The sequence below is a fragment of the Dendrobium catenatum genome, unplaced genomic scaffold (genome assembly GCF_001605985.2).
Source record: "Dendrobium catenatum unplaced genomic scaffold, ASM160598v2 fragScaff_scaffold_760, whole genome shotgun sequence".
Lineage (NCBI taxonomy): Eukaryota > Viridiplantae > Streptophyta > Magnoliopsida > Asparagales > Orchidaceae > Dendrobium > Dendrobium catenatum.
Window position 1 is genome coordinate 47,746 of NW_021319222.1, and position 20,941 is coordinate 68,686.

The 20,941-nt window shown below is 36.9% G+C and overlaps 2 protein-coding genes across 2 annotated transcripts in view; one reads left to right on the forward strand and one right to left on the reverse strand.

The window, feature by feature from the left end:
- Positions 1–14,726: 14,726 nt before the first annotated feature.
- Positions 14,727–19,549, forward strand: LOC110097019 (exocyst complex component EXO70A1-like). The gene is made up of 4 exons (XM_020823224.2): positions 14,727–15,274; positions 16,284–16,554; positions 16,944–17,659; positions 18,892–19,549. The coding sequence occupies exons 1-4, from the start codon at positions 15,072–15,074 to the stop codon at positions 19,520–19,522; spliced, it is 1,821 nt and encodes a 606-aa protein (XP_020678883.2). The 5' UTR covers positions 14,727–15,071; the 3' UTR covers positions 19,523–19,549.
- Positions 19,550–19,686: 137 nt separating this feature from the next.
- Positions 19,687–20,941, reverse strand: part of LOC110097029 (zeaxanthin epoxidase, chloroplastic) — a 30,859-nt gene continuing 29,604 nt past the window's right edge. The window contains exon 16 of the mRNA XM_020823236.2: positions 19,687–20,035. Within this exon, the coding sequence (XP_020678895.1) occupies positions 19,952–20,035 (84 nt within the window). The 3' untranslated portion in view covers positions 19,687–19,951. The remainder of the gene's footprint in view (positions 20,036–20,941) is intronic.

Consider the following 20,941-nt stretch of genomic DNA (forward strand, 5'->3'; position numbering starts at 1 on the left):
AAAGGATGCAATTAATGCAAGACACTTAATGTTAAATTGTCACGTTTTTTTTTAATAACGAAACACCAGCAGGTGTTAATTGTGGAAGTTAATATTTTCAAGAATTTCAAGGAAAGAACGTAGACTTAGGGTTAGGGACCTAAGTTATCTGAGTCGGCTCGCCAGCTGGATCGAATCTACTTGTTAATCAATTTATGAGCTAAGTTTATCGAGCCACAAATTTGAGCTTGAGGTTACAGTTGTACAAAGTTAGGCTTAGCTGGTAAACTTTTTGAACTTAGTGAAAATTCTGTTGCCGTAGAATTCAATTCTGTGGACCATTACCGGCCGAAGAAGTTGATTTTGGAAGATTTATGTTTGATTTCTGTGTGACAAAAAGAGTTAACGGTTCATTTTCAATGTAAAGCTACTTGGCTTCTGTTTCTGCCTCTTCTAGGAACTCAGAGAATTAATATTTTTCTTTAATTCAAAGTTCTTGACTTTTTTATCATAATGGACCATACATGTAGCTGATGTGTCTTACATATGAGAGCAGAGACAAGATCATAATCTCACATTTGACGAAGTTAAGGGGCCGTTTGGTTGATGAAAAAGAAACGAAGAGGAAAATAAAATATAACGTAAAACTAAAATTATTTGGATGAGTGTAAAATAAACGAAATTGAAAGTAAAATGAATGTAGTGTAAAACTCAATGATGGTGATATCTGATGGTTGGTGGAAGGTGGTCGGAGGGACTATAGTCGGTGGGCGATAATGATCAGAAAAGTCCGTTGTCTGGCGATGAAGGTTGGAAGGACCGTAGTCTGGCCATGGAGGTCGGAAAGACCGTAGTCGGCGGGCGACAGTGGCAAAAAAATCGTTGTCTGACAACTGATGTCAGAAGGACCGTAGATCGATGGCAGACGACATTAGTCAGAAAGACTGTTGTCTGATGAAAGAGATCGAAAAAATCATAATCGGCAGCTGACAGTGCGAGTGGTGGTTGGCAGCGGTTGAGGCAAGCGTGGCAGTTGGAATGGAGGGTGGTGGTTGACAAATAGAGGTAGGTGGTGACGGCAGCTGGCGGCAGCGATATGAGAATGTTGGTATGAGCTTTTAGAGCATGCATAATACTTGATGAGCTTTCTATTTGTTATAAAATTTGATACATTGAGTTTAGTCTTATATCAAATTGTTAAAAAAAACTATATATTAATACACGTCATGCATATATATGCTAATTTTTTTTATTAAAAACAGATATGTGACTGGTGGTAGGTGAATGTTAAGACATGTGAATTTGGGAATTCAATGTCAAACTGTATCGTTCCAATATATGAATATAGAAATATAAAATAACCAGCCCTCATCCGTCGCCTATATGCTTAAACTTCTGGAACAAAAAAGAAAAGTGGCCACTTACGTGTCCAGCTTAGTCTTGATTCACTCTTGATAGATACAATCATGCTTAAAGCTAACGCTAAAAGTGTTTGGAACTTGGGGCAAAAAAGGGCTATTGGGTTTCTAGATGTTGCTTTTATTCATTATATGCGTTTTTCGTTAAGCTTTTTAAGGCGTTTTTTTTTTTGGAACGGGGTATCCAACCGCTGTCACTCGCAAAAGAGTGCTTGGCAGCGTGACTAATCCTCAGCTGATCTAGATTGGGCCTCACTTATGAGGTACTGCCACGTACTCGCCCACCAAGCAAACTAAATATGGGTGGGTTTTTTTAAATCAGTTTAATTGTATGTGCGGCATTTCAATATGCTAAAAAGCCACCGATGTCATAATTATATTCATTTGCTATTCTTTAACCAGTGTTGTGTTCGCTTTTGGTTAGTTTCTAAAAAGCATGGATGCCCAAAGTGGGACTAATTATGTTATCTTACCATAGTTTGGTTAGGCTTCTGCTACTTTCTGTAAAGTTTTGACTTGCTGGATATCACAGGCAGCTGCCACCTGAAAGATTTGGAACAAATGTCTGACAGAATCACTCACCATGAATATTCAATGGCCAAAGTTGGAAAATTACTTCTGTCTGCAAGCAGAGTCTGTTCACGTGGAATTCAATTCAGATTTTATATAGAGAAAATAGGCATGCACTATGTGAAAAGAAAAATGATTAGGTGGATCACACTAGCATTTTGAGAGAGAGAGAACCCACCGCTGTTTGTCCAGGTGGTGAAGAGCCGGCTGGGCAAAACCTAGGTCCCTAGTTCGAATCCCTTGACAAGCAGTGAAAGCCTTAAGTGTTGGCCCGTGTAAATTGGTGTGGGTTGCATGCCAGGTCGACCGGATTTTTCACTACCATAAGGACAGTGCTTCATCGTCACAAAGAGAGAGAGAGAGAGATTTTTTTTTCTAGATTTAGAATCTATATAGAATATCTTTTTCACTTCATAAATTTTGGGACTTTAAGTGTAATTTTGTTTGATTATTTCTTTATTAATATTTTTTTTCTCTACTTTTTTTTAGAAATTTTTATGATGAGAAGCTATTTTTACAATCATAAATGTTAATGTGTGAGAAATTTAGGAGATCAACATTTTAATTGTATTTTTTAAATATATTTATAATATTCACAATAATTTACAGAAATATTAATTTTTTCACACGAGCTTCACAATTATCTATACTACTATATAAAAAGCCACTTGTGATTATTTCCTAAGTTAATCTTGATCATACAAATGGCTTAAATCTAACCATATAAATAAAAAACTAGCCTTATTCATTGCCTAATAATAATAATTTTTTTTTTAAATTAACTAACATAATATTATCAAATTTAAAAGAGAAAATTTTTATCATTTATCTTCTAATATAATACTGATTTTAGTGATATAAGTTGGAGTAAAAGCATCTAAATTATGTTGAATCTAGACTCTAATAACTTAGAGAAAAATAATAATAAACAAGCTTAACATTATCTAACTTAGAAAAAAAAAAAGATAATTAAACCATAAAGTATGCATGTAAACTTACATATACAAGCTTCAAAGTGCCCACCACATATATCTATGGAAGGGAAAAACAAAAAAACAAAGGCCATCATTTTTTAAGGTTGCTTGGCTGCAACATAGTGTGAAAGCTTTGAACAAATTCAAAATCACTAGTCTTTTAGCGGAGGTCATGCAAGACAAATTGGTTTGATAAAGATGTTTTAAGAGAGTTCAAATCAGCAAGACCAATATTATATATAGAGATGCTAACGTTCTAACAGTGATAATGCAGCAGTACATATTTTCAAATAAAAAATGAGCTATCTCTTTAGTTAAGGAGCCGTTTGGTATCCAGTTGAAGGAAGGAGTTAGTCGAGACTTCACTTAAATCATGCCATATATAATTTTTGGGACTTAAAATTCTACTATTTTGATAAAACTCATTTCAGCCCCACCATTATTATTGGTTAAAATTCAATATTTATTAAATTCATCATAATATTTAATGGAATTAAGAATTGCTCCCTTACATATCATAAATATTGAAATGAATTGCCAAAAAAATTATATGAAATTGATAAAATTTAATAGTAGTCTTTCCAAACAATTTTTGAGTTTTGATTCTCTCAAGATTTACTAGATATGTCGCCAAAAATTGCCTTGATCGAGCACGAATCTTGAGACATATTCAAGTTGAAAACTTCCAAAATTAAATTTGGTTTCATCTAAATTCTAATTTCAACAAACTTATAGTAAATTAAATGACTCTAAGAGATGAACCTAATGACACCAAAATTGATTCAATCTAAGCCCAAATAAGTCCAAATTGGTGGCCTAAAGCACATTTATAAGAAGGTTCAAACCACAAATTGGATGACCATATGATGTCCAAATATCACATGCTTATAATTGAATTGAGCGCCTAAATGAGAAGAATCCAACGAGCCTAAGATCGCTTAATTCTGACATTATTTGGGCATATAAATGGTTGACAAACACTATGATTGAGGGAATCATCTCGATTCTCGAAGTTAGTTTTGCCTTGCGTATTTGATAGAAAATAACTAGAGCTTGATGACCTATTTTTTATTACTTTCTTAAATACTTTCAGTTTATGGGTGAAAGTTGGCTGAATCATTCCACATGAATATAGAGAATATATGGGGCAAATTCAGAGTGCTAAATCAGACGACTCATATTGATTACCTCAAAAATTTAATTATAATTGGACTTCCATTTCTTACATGAAGCGGGACTTGGAACTTGGCCCTGTGGCCAGAGATTAGATAGGGCCATGAGGCTTTAAGGATCCTATAGTTCTAAACAAGCATCACCATCGGTGAACTATCGTCGACCACTGTCTTTCTACTGCCTGACAGCAGACCATCGACGGACCACTGTCTGCAGGGACGAAGCCAAAATTTTTTATTAGTAAGGGCACAAATTAATGATTTTCAAATTACTCTTGATATGTATATAAAATTTTAATAAGTAAAATAGTTAGAAAAAAATATAATTATACACTGTTTTTTTTTTTTAAATTAAACTACTCACCAAAATTCATTTTCTACATTTTCTCGATGCTAATTTTAAACCTATTTCCATATTTAAATAAGTTTAAAAAATTAGATTATATCATAAAAATTAAAACTTTAAATTTACAAAATGGTTGAATCTAACCCTTTAATTTCCAACCATTACAATATAATTGATACATCATCAAAAAATTATCTTGATCGGGCACGAATCTCGATGCAAAATTGAGTTGGAAACTTCTAAAATTAATTCAGAGACCATCTCAACTCCAATTTCAGCAAACTTGAAGTCAAACTGAAAGTCTCGGAAATACCAATCCAACGACACCAAATTCGACTCAATCCGAGCCCAAATAAGCCTAAATAAAGGACCCGAAGCGCTGTTGGAAGCTTCATAACACTGTTTGAGTTACCAAACGGTGTCTGATTTTAACGAGCTTATACTCGAATCGAACGGCTCGACGAGACGAATCCAACGAGCCCAAGATCGTAGAATTTCGACATCATTAACGCCTTCAAATGTCCAACGAACGATGCACGATCGTAGGATTCAACATCGGCCGTCCATTCAACCACTCCCTATTCACCCCTGATCTCACACTTATTTACAAGCTATGCCACTCCTAAAAATCTATAAATAGCACCCTCATTCTTCAGAAGAGAGGGTTCAAGCAAGAAGAAAAGAGGGGAAGAGAAGGAAGAGGAGAAGGAAGAGAAGGAAGAAGCTCCTCCTCGACCACCGCCAGAACCTCGCCGGACCACCACCTGAGATCCTCACACTCGCTAGACCACCGCCGGAACTTCGCCGGACCACCACCGAAGCCTCGCTGGACCACCGACAAAGCTTCGCCGCACCACCACCTCAAGGCCCGATGTTCTGGCCCGACATTCTGGCCCGACGTTCTGCTGAAGGCCCGACGCTCTGCTCAAGGCTCGACATTCTGCTCAAGGCTTGATATTCTCCTAAAGGCCCGACGTTTTGACCCGATGTTCTGCTGAAGGCCCGACGCTCTGCTCAAGGCCCGACATTCTGTTGAAGGCCCGACACTCTGCCCAAGGCCCGACATTCTGCTCAAGGCCTGACATTTCCTAAAGGCCCGGCGTTCTGGCCTGACGTTCTGCTGAAGGCCCGATGCTCTGCTCAAGGCCCGACATTCTACTGAAGGCCCGACGCTCTCCTTAAGCCGCGATATTCTGCTCAAGGCCCGACATTCTGCTCATGGCTCGACATTCTCCTCAAGGCCCGACGTTCTGGCCCGACATTCTGCTGAAGGCCTGACGCTCTGCTCAAGGCCCAACATTCTGCTCAAGGCCCGACGCTCTGCTCAGGACCCGACGCTCTGCTCAAGGCCCGACGCTCTGCTCAAGGCCCGACATTCTGCTAATGGCCCGACGTTCTGCCGAAGGCTCAATGTTCTGCTCAAGGCCCGACGTTCTGCTGAAGGCCCAACGTTCTGCTGAAGGCCCAACGTTCTGCTCAAGGCCCGACGTCTTGATCTAAGGCCCTCACCTTCGCTAGAGGCCCTAACCTTCGCCAGAGGCCCTCACTTTTACCAGAGGCCTTCACTTTTCCCAGAGGCCCTCACCTTTGCCAGAGGCCCTTGTCTTCGCCATATCATCATCAAAGGCCGTGTGCTCCACCAAAACATCACATGAGGCCCAAACTTCCGTCGGACCACTACTTGGGGCCTTGAGCTCCACCAGGCCACCACCTGATGCCCACAGTTCTCCCAAAATACTTCTGACTACGGTCCTTTCGACCTCCGTCGCCTACTATGGTCCTTCCGGCCTCTATCAACAGACAACGGTCTTTCTGACCCCGGTCTCTTGCCCACTACGGTCCTTCCGACCTCCGTCGCCTACTACGGTCCTTCCGACCAAAGAAATATATATATATGTAACTCCCACCATGTAATACACTCTATATGATGTACATTTGTGACATCAAGCCATGGCCTTCTCCTTAAGAAGGGCTCATTTGTAATAGACTACAAATACTAGTGGATTCATTCAAACTGGGCCAGACCCTGTGGTTTTTCCCCCCCTTTCAGGGGTTTTCCACGTAAAAACTCTGGTGTCTCTTATGAATGCTACACCTTCTCACTTATATGCTCGTGTGCTGGATCTTCGTACAATGCTAAGACGTTAAACCATATATTTCTCTACCGCCACGAATATTACAGGACGCAACAATAATCATATGTTAATTTTAGCCTCATCAATTGCAAATTAATTGTAATTGTAATGATGGATATTTATTCTCTCTTATATAACAATTGTCAGACATAATTACAAATTTAACTCACATTTGCAAATTCTTTTCTCAAAATTTGCTTATGCTCTGCTTCTCCCACCCTTTAATCGAAATATCTGATATGTGCATTTAATCGCTCTCAATTCATGCTATATATAGCATTAAAATCTACTGTTTAAAAGCACCTCATAATTTCTCAATTACTAATAATTAAAAATAAAGTTCATTTGATTATTCAAAAATGTAATTAATTATCAATTTTATTGATGTTTGAAGTTATAGGCCTATAGTTCTCCAAGTCATCTCTAACTTATATATTTGGACAATCAAAATTAATAATATTGATTTTGTTAATTTAAAATTTGTGTTCTATGTTATATATTTATTATGATTCATTTCACATGATCTTTACAATTTTCGTTATCTGTCATTCGGTCAAAAACAAATCCTTTAAGACTCAATTAAGTCAAAAAATAAATGAAGGAAATAGAACGAAAAAATAAATAAAATAAAAATTAAGATGCAGTTTTTTTTTTCCGTCAAACTCCTAATGTTTTTATCAAAACAAGTATTCTAAAAGTACCCACCGAGAATTAGGGTGATTAGTGGGCGAGCACGGTAGGGAACCCCCATCCCGGGTTCGAATCCCCTCTACTACGGCTTCACCTCTTTAGTGGGGTAAAGAAAGTGTTGGCTTGATGCCGGTGGGTTGCCTCATTAGGTTCCACCTTGGGATTTGTTATGCCACCAAACTCTCCCTTTGAAGTGGCAGCGGATAAATACTCCCATTCCAAAAAAAAAAAAATTCTAAAATTAAATTTTGCGGCTTATTGTTCGAGGATTACCGGAGATCAAGCTAAGGCTTGGTTTGGGACGATATCTTACTGTTTAATAAAGCAGATTTCTAGTAAAAAATTAAAAAAATTTAACTAAAAAATAGATTTAAGAAGCAATAAGAAAGTAGACCCAAACAAAACCTAAGTCTAAATTACTCTTGGGCAACTAGAGGAGGTCAAGAATTATGATTTTTGGATTTTATTAAAAATGTTTATAATTGCAAATTTCTAAATGCACATGATTTCTCTTTCTTTTAAATCATCAATTATAGCATGTGCAAATATATGATGTTACAAATTCATTTTTTAGATGATAATAATTTGTTAATAGGATGATTTAGGTGAATGCGCACAAATCTCTCTCTCTCTCTCGAAATGATGATCTAATAAATCTCCACATTTTTTTCAGGTTAGATAAAAAATATGAACAAAAATCAGGGCTGAATCAACCTCTTTTTTGAGGATGGGTAAAATAAAATTATGAATTTCATAATTTTATGTATGAAATTGAAAAAAAAAAATCTTTCTTAGAATCTTAGCAATTACATTAATTAAAAATAGGTAAAATAGTTAAAAACGTAGAATGCTTATTCTTCAAAGGAATTTTTTTTTTAAGATGGACAATTATCCACCCTAGGCTCTTTCTAATTTCACCCTTGATAAAAGACCAAAATTGTTTATTTATTTTTAATAAATCAACTCCTTATTAATTATATTATATTAAAAAAAAAAATTATGAAAGTGGTCTCAATTGCATTTCCCCTAATTCCCCCAAACCTAACACAACCTAAGAATTGAGGTATTCTCCTAAGGCTAAATGGCTGATAGGTCATGCGCTCTTCATTATTTTTAAATGACCAAATTTAAATACTTTAAAACTATATTTAAATTTTTAAATAATTTATCTAACTTTAAATATTTTAATTAACATCTAAATTATTTTTAAATATTAAATAAAATTAATTTGAAATATATTATAATTATTATATTTATTTTAAGAAATATGAATTTTAATTAAATTTTTTTAACAAAAACACAAATTTATTCAAAGAAAAAAGAAGGTAAAACTTGTAAAAGCCAACAGCCCGTGATACAAAATAGTAAAATCCAATGGAAACAAACAGATTAGAATAAGCAATGAAAGGCGATTGAATAATGGAGGCCCCCAACACCAAGCTCACAACGAAGCACGGACCATCTATAGATGACAGCTATATGACACAGTCTAGACTCCACCAAGCAAGAATTTTAATTAACTTATATATAAATATAATGCTCATTTTTTGCTATGAAATTTAAAAAATATTTTTACACGAAAAACGTAAAATCTATTTGCAATTGTAATCATTTTTAAATTTCGTCCTAATCAAATTTCTTCTTCTAAATTAATCTTCAATAGTGCTCCTTTTGAAAATGTATTCTTTTTGAATCATAATAAAACTTCATTAGTTTTTAGATTTAGGCTTCCTTTGGAACTATTTTTTAATTTTAGTTATAAAATTTTATTTTAAGAACCAATAAAAAAATAGTCCCAAATAAAAAACCTTAATGTCTTTGACACGGAACTCAACTGAAAAGAACGTTCAAATGATTTACAAATAATGATATTGATAGTTTTAATAAGCAAGAATTTTAATTAACTTATATATAAAACAACAATGGCGCGCATCTTGTCCAAATATTAGAACCTTGGCCCAGCCCATTTATACAGCCTTACAAGTATCTTTTGGGCTGTCTCATGTCTGTGGCCCATATAAGCTTTTACTCGATGTGCACTGTAAGATGTGTATATATTGCAGAAATTTTAACTACTAAATTTTTTTAAACGATTGATTTTATTTTGAGATATGTGCATTATAAATTTTTAAATATTATTTTTATTTGAAAAGAAATTCAACAGATTTCAATGCAACAGCATTGCAATCTTCTATCTTATCTATATTTTATATATCAATAAGAAATTTTTTGAATGATAATCATATAAAGTATATTATTTTTCATAATTTTGAAATTAATAATGATAAACATTTTTTAGTCATAATGTTAAAATGTTAATCATATTTTCCTGCAAAAAATAGCTTAAAGATCTCCATCTAATCATATTTATAAGAAAATATTTAAATTTATAGCGAGATGTAGCATTAATATTCATACTAAAAAAATAAATATAATATAAAAAATGGGATTAATCATAATTTCATGATTATGTAACTATATTAATGTTTGATCATTAGAAGGATTGAGCTGTAGATTGTTTATTTATTTATTTATTTATTTATAATTTGAGTACTGAAGCACAAACTTGATACATAAGAGATTAATTTCTAAGATTTTAGTAAACTAATAAATTTGTTATCAACTAAGGCCTCGTTTGATTCCTGCATTCCTTTTGCAGAAATTTATAGAGAAACAATTATTAATGAAATAGAGCTCCCATAAAATTTACTAAAGAAAAATGACTGTTTGATTTCATTTCTTTTTCTTGCATACACAAACTAAAAAAGCTAATTTTTTTTTTAACAAAAAGGAAACTTTTTATTCCATAAAAAGAGCGATTTCAAGATCCAAAAAGCAAATGCAAAAACAAGAGAAAAAAAAAAACCCCCGAGGGCTCAGTAGAAGGCCGAGACTACCAACTTCCCATACGACAAGCTCGGACTGTCCAATTGGAGGACCAAAACGCGAAGCAGCCATCCTAACGAGATCAACACCAAGGTTGCCATGAGCTAAGCTGACGGATAAGCGAGCCACAATCACATCATTGCCTAGCAACAACCAACGAAAAAAAAAGAAAAATGAGATCTCCAAAGGCACTTAAGCCCACTGAAAGAGCCAATACGAATGCACACACTATCACCAAAAGAATCACCCAACCAGCCCAGAGAATAGATACCTTGTCCAGCCAACCAAAGGGCCACCCAAAAAAGAAAACCAAGTACACCATCACCAACCACGTCTACCCCTGCCACGAGTCCTACCACGAGAGGCAAGAGAAACAAGAGATTTATTTCTCAATAAGAAAAAAGAATCGCCCGGATCCTCATCCCCAGATGATTCAAAATAATCAAAATCTCGTCTTGTACCCAATCCAATTGCACACGAACATCCAATCCCGAATTGTCCCCCACATGATACACTAAACTTTGAGGATCAATTAATGTAATAAGTACATCCACAAAATTATTGTTAACTAAATAGTCGTCCAAGACTGGATGCAAACTAGAGTGAGAAGACACCTCACAAACCTCCGCACCCAAATTATCAGACGGAAGAGCAGCAGCCTCATGAGGGCAATCCAAAACAATAGGCTTAAAAGAAATTTCACCCAAAACAGCCGGGGCACACACCACTGACAACAAACGATCAGCACCACCATAATTATCAGCACTGAGACAAGTTCTAGGGGAGACCATAAGGAGATCTAAATCACCTAAAATGGAACCTTGAGGGAGAAAGGGTAAAGCATCAGGGGACAAAACAGCAACACCCACACCACCATCATCCTTACCACCCGAAAGGTCCACATTATTAACCACATCAATTACCACATTCTCAATAGTTAAATTAGCTTGAGGGGTATCCAAATCAACCCCCTGAACCACAGGCTGCGCATCCAAAGCCGAAGTTTGAAGAATGGGTTCAACAGAAAAAACTTGCTCAGCCTCAACATTATAAGAAGGGAGAATTGGATCAGAGACAATAGAATCATTCTTAGCAACCTTAGACGAAATAGATAAATCAACCTCATGACGGCAATTACCCAAAAAATGCCCAAATTTTTTACATGAAGAACAAAAAGAAGGGAAATCCTCCAAAACAACATGCTGAACATACCCAGATAATTCAGGGCCTAACCAAACACGATCGAGATAGGATTTAGTAACATCTAATTCCACTAACACACGAGCAAGAGATGGCCTAGACCCAATAGCAGTAGCATTATCGATTTTAAGGGGCTTTCCAAAGATTAAACCCAAGCCATGAAGTATTCGGGGAGAGAAGAGATGGGGGCGCATAAGAGGGAAAGACACCCAAATGGGAACAATTAGCGACTCCACCCCAATGCCCACAGAAGGCAGCCATTTGATGAGTTTCATAAAGCAGTTATAAACTAAGTAAGATCCATGGCAAAAGACCCGACAATAATCAAGATCGTTTTTAAGCTTAATGAGGATATGCGACGGGTCCAGCAACGTAACAGAAAATTCACCATTCAATTTTAGATTGAAGAAAAACCGTCAAATAGAGTCCAAAGAAGGACTCTTAGAAGGAAAAAATCCGACTAGAGAGAACTGGAAAGGCGCGGCCAACACAGAGATTTCTTGTTCCGAGATCCAAAGAGAGGGAATAAAATGAAAAGAAGAAACCCTAAGATCCGGAAAAATGGGATCATCTTGCTAACCCGCAAGTGCATCCAAAAATGAACGAGAAGAAAAAGAAACCACTAAAAAATCAGGGTCACATAACTTCGGCGGCATGCCGGCAACCACCGGGCAGAACCAAAAACAACGAAAACCCAAAGTAAAAAATCAGAGCAATAGGAACTTCCCATATGAAAACAGGAAGACGAAGCCACCACGGCGAGGAGCCCCAGCCATAGGAACACACCAGAGACGGCTAGGGCAAAAGCCTTAGCAATGCAGAAGCGGGAGCGAGAGGAAAAGTGGCATAAATTAAAAGTGGCACTAAACTAGCAACTCTAAAAACTAAAAAAGCTAATTAATTACGTTTGGTTATATTTAACGCTCCACTATTCTAATCATAAAAAACAAATTTTTCCTCTACTTAACAGTAAGTACATACGAAACTACTTTACCTAGACCATCATCATATCACATCTAACATGGCGATCAATTATCTGCGACAACCATTTCTCTCTGAACAGTCTTTTGATATTTTCAGATAGGCAGAAATACGCCGTTTTATGAAAACAAATTTTAGAGAAGTTGTGTTAACAAATAGATAGCTGTAACTATTTTCGGCGATTCAAACCAGAAACATCATAATTAAGTCCAAACAAACGAGGCCTAAGTAAGCTCTAAACTATCCAAAAAGAGACTTTTCATCTATATTTGGACTGAAAATATCTTTGATTAAGTAGTGAAAACCGTTGTCTATACCTATCTTTAGCGATAGTTTTCAAACCGTTGCTATAAACTACTGCTGCGAAAACATTAACTTTTTTATAGTGATTTGGATCAATTAAAATAAATTCATACATATATCATATACACAAGATTCAAATCCAAATTCTTTAAATTGATAATCAAAGCTCCTAATGAACAGAAGCTGTTATTAGAAACAAAACTGATTTGACTCAACCAAAGAGAGAGAGAGAGAGAATTCGTTTAACACGACAGCAGAACAGCTCAGGTACGTGCGACGTCGCAGGTGCTGCGACAGCTTCAAAATAAGCTGCACTTATCCTTACTGCTTGCTAGAGCGACATATGGAATCTGATCTACAGCATAAATAAACTTTGGACTTTGAAAGTTAATTCACAATAATGAAATAAATATATAACAGCCATCTGTCATATTTATAAATTCAATCAATAATAATAATAAATTCTAAGAAGAAAAAATTTGATGAAAAGACAAACTATAGTCATTCAAGTCTAAGAAAATCAAATTGTTTTGGCGTACTATTACTTTGCCATCATGAATTGACCTCTTACCATTTTTCTTTTAGAGAAAATGTCAAAATTTTAAGATTTAATTTTAAAAATTGTAAGCCAATTTGATCAATGGAAGATTGCCTCTGAATTTTATGCAGGGCAAATAAAGCCTTTCGTTGTTTTAGCATTGAACTAGAAATGCAAGGATTTTTACATGAAAGATCCTGAATACAGAAAAACCACAGGGCCATGTTAGTTGAACTAATTTCACTAGTATTTAAGTAGATTACAAAAACCTCCCTTAAACTTGAGGACAATTAGATTACAAAAGTTGATAAAGTGAATTGAACTTCATGTGGGTAATACTGGTCGGGCAGAAGTCTGATGTCGATCGATGAACAGGCAGAAGTCTGACGATGATCGAGAACAACTCTGGCGACTGGCGATGTTTAGAAAGAAGTTAGGCGGCTTTCGTGAATAACTTCGGCGATAGTCGGGAAGAACTTCAACGACGTTCGAAAAGAAATTTGGCAGCATTCGGGAAGAACATTGGCATTGGTCGAGAATAACTACAATAATGGTAGAAAAGAACTCCGGCGGTGGTTGAGGAGAAGTCCAATGGTGGTCATGTAGAACTCAAGTGATGTTTGGAAAGACTTCGACGGCAGTCGGGAAGAACTCTAGCGGTGGTCGGTGAGAACCCCAATGGTTTTCTGGAAGAACTCTGGCGGTGGTCGAAGAGAACTCTGATGGTAGTCAAGGAGAACTTCGACGGTGGTCAAAAAGAACTCCAACGACGGTTGGGAAGAGCTCCAATGACATCCGAGGAGAACTCCAATGGTGGTTGGTGACAATCGAATTCCCTAAGTTTTCTTCTTTTTCCCCTCCCCTATGTGAAAAATGGGAGGCTTATTTATAATTTTTTGAGAGTGACATGACTTGTAAATAGTGAGAAGATCAAGGGTAAGGTGAAAGTGTTCACTCAGACGGCTCATAGTGGTTCATTTGATCATAAAGCGTTTATAAAGTATTGAGTGTCTTACGATGTTATAATTTGACGATCTTGGGCTTCATGGATTTGTCTCGCCGAGCCGCTCGATTCAATTCGACTATAAGCATGCCATGTTTTGAAGTCATTTGATTATTCAATTGATGCTTTGAAGCGTTCAAAACTTCAAATACGCTTTGGTCCTTTTGATTTGGGTTCATTTGGGCTTAGATTAGACTGATTTTGCTGTCGTTTGATTTGTCTCTTCGAGATGTTCAATTGAACTATAAACTTGTCAAGATCAAAGTTTGGATAGTCTCAAAATTAATGTTTTGAAATCTACTACTCATATTTACATCAAGATTCGTGCCCAGTCAATGTGAATTTTTGCTGACATTTTCAACGGCTATGATTCCACTCTACCCACCCACCACTTTTAACTTCCAAGTCCTCAGGGACACTGAACGCAACACCCGCCGGCCTACTTAAGCCGGCCGTTAATTCAGCCGAAGACTAGCCCAGCCCGTAATCCCTAGCATACGCTCTATGTCGTCGAACCCATCATCAGAAATCGCCGGCATCAATAACGACGACGATTCGATCATTTCCAATCTCCGCGCCTCCCACGCCGCCCTATCCAACATCGTCCGATCCTCCATCGCCGCCGCCCGAGAGCTTGACGCAGCCGACGGCCGAATTTCATGCCGGCAAGAATTCCTCGCCGGCATAACCGCCGCGATCGCACCGCTTCAATCTCATGCACTCGCCACGAAAGCCTTGAACGTGCGAATCAACCAGGCTGTTTCTCCGGCCATATCCTTTCTCCAAGCCTTTTCTCGAGCCAAACGGCTTGAACACCGCCTACTCGCTCTTTCCTCTGGAGACGGAGGCGACGAAGGCTGTAGCGCGGATCATACTATGACATATGTGGACTGCGTCCAAAAGCTGAGCGCGGCGGTGGCGGAGGTGACGGCCGAGTGTGAGCCTGCGGTACAGAGGTTGCAGGACGCGGTGGAGTTCTTGGGAAGGACGAAGGCGACTGATAAGCTGAGGCTGAGGCGGCTGAAAGATGCGGCGGCGGCGTTGAGAGCGGTTTGTGAGGAGGAGGTGGAGCAGATGAGGTAGGTGAAAGTAATTCTTTCAAAATATTATTTTAAAAACATTTTACCGCTAAGAAAAAGTTCATTTGCTGCATTTACTTACATATAATACTTTGGAAAATTTAGTTATTCTTTTGCAAGCGAAACCCTAAAATTAGAATTAAATTCCGGGTAAGCAAAAAATTTGATTTCAACGAACTTGTAGTCTACTGAATATTTTGACGAGACAAATTCAATGACACAAATTTGAGTTTAGTCCAAAAGAGCTTAGATTTGGCACTTAGGGCGCAATAAAAAATTTAACATACTAATTAAAGAACTAGACAATATTCAAATCTCACATGTCTATAGCGAAATCGAGTGTCTCGATTAAGCAATGAGCCCAAGATCTTCTAATTCTAACATTCTTAAGGCACATTGTTGAAAGAACAACCAATGATATATAACGGGATTTTATTTGAGTCATTCGATGGAGTTTTTCATATTGACTATATTTATGAAATATGTCACTCAAAAAATATATATAAATAGACCCCTAATCTTTTCTCAACAAGATTTCAATGTGACATCCTCACATATTCTTTGTCCACAGTGCGATCAAGATTTTGAGAGGAAAGAGGTTATGCGACAAATGAGAACGTATCGAAAGAAGTTAGAGGGGCAATTTAATAAACATGAAATTTCAACTATTAAATAAATATGATGTTTTTAAAAATTATTTATATAAATCCCTCAACAATTACTTACATAAATATTGTTTCATATAAATGCCAACTATATGAATCATCTAACTTGCACGCCTCTGTAAATTATGAGAAATTATTAAGGCGAAGTCTGGATGAAATGTTACGTCTATATATTCGAGTGTACACAATGTGTGCAAATTATGTACAAAAATATATTGTTTATATATAATTCGGATATATAGACTCCACACATAATAATTTGTCGTAAAATTGTGGCTTACTCTATCATTAATGGGTGATATTTTAAATTTTTGGTATGGTGACCAAATTTAATTATTAAGCAGGTATGAGGGCCCACTTGACGAGGCCCTGCTTCGGCTTCAGGACGAATACGAGGAGATTCTACGGCGGCTGCGCCACCCGGAAGTCGGCGAGAGTGCCGGTTCCGGAGAAGGCGAGTCGGAACCGGACGGTATGGATCGGCTTGGGCAAGGAATGGACGGTCCAGATTGGCCGGCCCTGGGGTCGCCGGAGCAGATCGAGGTGCTGCGCCGGATCTTCGAGACCCTCACTTCCAATGACTGCCTCGATATCTGCATCGATATCTTCGTCAAGGTTAAAGTCAACTGAAACGCCCAGCTCCCATCCATAGCTTAAGACGAAGAGAAATATTTCAAAAAATAAATAAATAATACAAACTAATTTAAACAAATTATTTATTACGGATATAAATTTTCATTATTTATCTAAAAACAAAAAAAGATAAATTTTTAGCCTTTTTAAAATTTTATAATTTTCATTATTATTATTTCAATTAACTCTTGAGAAATGTTATATATATATATTATTTGTAATCAAATATATCATTATTATTCCTGATAAATATTCATAATAAATAATAACAAAATATTTAAGATCACATAAATTTAAAAATAAATAAAAAAATAAGTTCGCCATTAATCTCTGATTCATCTTTGTAAAAAAAATAAATAATAAACCTGCAGGTTCGCTATCGCCAAGTAGCCAAAGCTCTGATGCGGCTAAACCCGGAGTACCTGAAGACCTACGAACCAGAAGATATCGACCGCATAGAATGGGAATCCCTCGAATCCTCCATCTCCCTATGGATCTGCCACCTCCGGGTCGCCGTTCACTCCGTTCTCGCCGCCGAAAAACATCTCTCCCGCGCCGTCCTTTCATCCGCCATGGACGGCGCCGTCTGGCCCGAATGCTTCGCCCAAATCTCTGACCGCATAATGGCTGTTTTCCTCCGTTTCGGGGAAGGCGTCGCCCTCTCCTCCCCCGAGCCTCAAAAGCTTTTCCGCCTCCTCGAAATGTTCTCCGCCGCCTCCCGCCTCCGCCCAGTTCTCTCGCTTCTGTTTGACGACGCTGCCCCCGATATCGCAGCAAGGTTCCGAGAGCTTCAGAAGATGCTCGTCAACGCCGCATCCCGTGCTTTCGCGACGCTTGAGAATCTTCCCGACGCTTCCCCGCCGCCGAGCGACGCTTCCGTTCCGGGAGTGGTTCGGTATGTGATTAATTATCTGAAGTGTGTTGCCGACGGGAAATATGCGTCGGCGATGGTGCACGTGCTCCGGACGGAGAGCTTATGGAAAGCTGGGTTTTTGTCGCGGCCCGACCCGGACGAAGCACTGCTGGGGGAATCTCTTGCCAGAGCGCTCGACGCGCTGCTTGCCATTGTGGAGCTGAAGCGTGGGAGGTAAGTGTTGATTAATTATATATTTTGATTTTCTTAAAAAAAAATCTTTAATTAAATATGTTATAGTTATATTTAAGATTAGTACATGTCAAATTTAGATTATTTGGTTAGAATAAATTATTTTCAAATAAAAATTATATAAAAAAAGAGTTTAAAATTACTACATTTAGTTTAAAATAATATAATAAAATTTTAAATAAGTTATATTAATATAAAATAAATTTAATAATATTTAAATTCATCTTAATAAAATTTATATTAAGATATTGGAACATAAATTTTTCTACCATCTTTTTATTGTTGACTTTCTATCTCATCTTTGCTTAATAAATTTAATTAAAAAATAAAAAATAAATAGCTTTAAATGATGAAATAAAATTAGTTCAAGACTTGCTCAAATCTTTTCTTTAAAAATGAGTTTTGTAAATTTTAATTAGTTTTAAATAAGGGAAATATATGAGGATATTTCAAATATCATGATCAAATATTAGTTATAATATATTGTTTAAAATATTAAGTTCATTTTTTAAGAAGAATATAATATATGAAAAATAAATTCAATTTATATAATTATCCCATGAATAAGATCATAGTTGTAGAATTAATAGTCATAGGATAAATCCTTTTTTTCATGACAATCATTCAAACTAAATTCCACATTCATTCATTATTTTATGATAATATTTGATAGATAAATATTTCGTATGTTGAACTATAATAATAAAAGCCCTGTCAATAGCATCTATCATTTCAACAACAATAAAATTTTTATTCCAACTATTGTACTGCTAAGAATAAAATTCTCATTAAAATATAATAATCTATCCTTTTTTTTAAAATAATAATCTATCATTCATAGAAAAATTATTATATGAGAAGTCCTTATGGTGTTCGGTCTTTAATCATATGACTAAGAATGAATTTTTTTATGGTACATGAGAGATTATTACGTGCATAGTCCGAACATGGATAATTGTTCAGTTTTGTGTATAGTCCGAACATTGATAATTGTTCAATTTTGTGACTCTAAACAGTAAAAACATATTGACGAACAATAAAAAATAGTAGTGAACAATAAATGATCTTTTACTATTCACAATCACAATCGAATAGTTCTCCATATCTAAACTTCGCACATAATAATCTCTTCTTACATAATGAAAAGTTAAAGGTAGATTTACCCGCGCATAATAATTTCTCTCTTTTATGAGACTAAAATAATTAGATTACAGGTACAAGGACAGAGTGGCCTCTCAACTGTTCGCGATGAACTCATACTGGTACATGTACATGAGAACCCGAGGCTCGGAGCTGGCTCGTCTTGTAGGCGAGGAAGAGATGAGAGAAAAGTACAAAGCTGCGGCGGAGGCGGCGGCCTACGCGTACCAGAAGGAGGCGTGGGGTCCAATGTTGAGAATGGTGCAGACCGACGTCGGAACGGAGAAAGGGGAGGCGGCGAGGGCGGTGGCGAGAGGAAAGGTTGAGGTTTTCGCAAGAGAGGTGGAGGAGATCTTGACAAGGCATAGAGCGGCGGGTTATAAGGTTCCGGACAGGGATTTGAGGGAACAGATTAAAAAAGCTGTGAAGGAGATGGTGGTGCCGGCTTATGAGCGGTTCTTGCATAGTTGCTCTACGGCGATGCAGGGGCGGCCGGTTCTGACGCCGGAGGCTTTGAAGGAGTTGATTGGGAGGCTGTTTGAAGGCAGTGGAGGAAGTGGCGGCGGCAACGCCGGGAGAGGGGAGGTTGGGGTGGGAGCGGCGGCGGAGGAATTGGTGCCGTCGCCAGGAGGGGGGAGGTTGAGAAGAGAGAGGAGGAGGGTGGAGGGGCTTAGAGCTGGAGAGGGAAGTACAGAATCGCTATGAAGTTTTAATCTCTTCTTTCGTTTAATGTTTAGTTGATGAGATTTTTGGGATTGAAATCTAAAATGAAATCTATCATATAAAGGATGATTAATTACTAAGATTTTATCAATATTATTAATCAAATTTCTTTCAACAAAAGAGATAAGCCGAAGAAGAGCATACAGGGAGGACAAATGTTTTATATTACATAGAAAAGAATAAAGTTAACCAAAATTGATTTACCAGATATATTGTCTATACTATGTGTGATTTGCAAAGCTGTACAGTAGCAATCGGAATTGGATTAAGCCTCGTTTGGGACGGCTTTCTTACTACTTCTTAAAATAATTTTTTTGTATAAAAATTAAAATTTTTATACTAGAAAGCTGTTTTAAGAAGCAGCAAGAAAGCTGTCCCAAAGAAAGCCTTAATCTGCATCATACAGTTTAGTCAAAAAACCTGTGAAACCTTTTGCCCTTCATTTGCAGCTGGTCTTTCCTGCGATGTGCTCAGCACCTTTACCTTGAAGATAGCCTGTACAAATGAAGTATTCTTACATGAAAAATGAGGATGACAAATTGATAGAAATAGTAAAAAATTAGAGAAACTAGTTAGAGAATAATCTTCTCAGACTATTTAGGCTTGCCATGATCATTCAAAGTTCAAACTTGAAGTGAAAATGCCTCAAAAAGCCTATATTTGCTTAAAATTTTAACTAAAATTATGGCTGCAGCTGTCTGTCAAATTAGTTGAAGAGCTGTTTTGACAAAAGTAGAGTTTGTAAAAATTGTTATGACTATCTTATGCAACGGTATCGAGCCGTACCGAACCGTGGAACCGAGTAGTACCGAGCCGCGGTACAATAAAAGAATGATGTGGTGCATTTTTTTTTTCATATGACGTCTTTATTAGGACCAGCAAAAGAACTAAAAATAATAAATGTTTCTCCTTCGATGATAAAGAAGAGTTACCATGAAGATAGCTGCACAACCAAAAATTGCCTGCATAGTACTACATTCAATCTATGGAGTTTCATAGATCTAAAAACAAAGTATGATATATTATTGCATATGGAGATGTGATGATAAAAAATTATTCCAAAGAAGCCACATACTTGCTTATCAGAACCAAATTCAATAGAGTGCGATGAACGGACACGAACGGGCGAATTTGGCGGTAATTGGTATCGTCTTCCTTCATTGCTGTAATAAAGGAATCAGTTGTTGTAAAACAGAGGTGTAATATATCATCTTGAAAAAGTTATCCCAAATAATGCAAATATCATGGCAATCTTTAGAGGAATTTTTATGAATAAATGCGTCAAAATTTAAGCAAAAAATTTTTGCATCCATCTCCGTGACCTAGATTGATCGATCTAATGCATCAATTGATGGAGAGTTTATTTTGTGCGGACGTCAGATGCAACTCTATGTTCGGATG

Coding starts and splice junctions, on each gene's coding strand:
- LOC110097019 (XM_020823224.2), top strand. CDS start 15,072: ATGACATATGTGGACTGCGTCCAAAAGCTGAGCGCGGCGGTGGCGGAG. Junction 16,555..16,943: donor GCATCGATATCTTCGTCAAG/GTTAAAGTCAAC, acceptor ATAAACCTGCAG/GTTCGCTATCGCCAAGTAGC. Junction 17,660..18,891: donor GTGGAGCTGAAGCGTGGGAG/GTAAGTGTTGAT, acceptor ATTAGATTACAG/GTACAAGGACAGAGTGGCCT.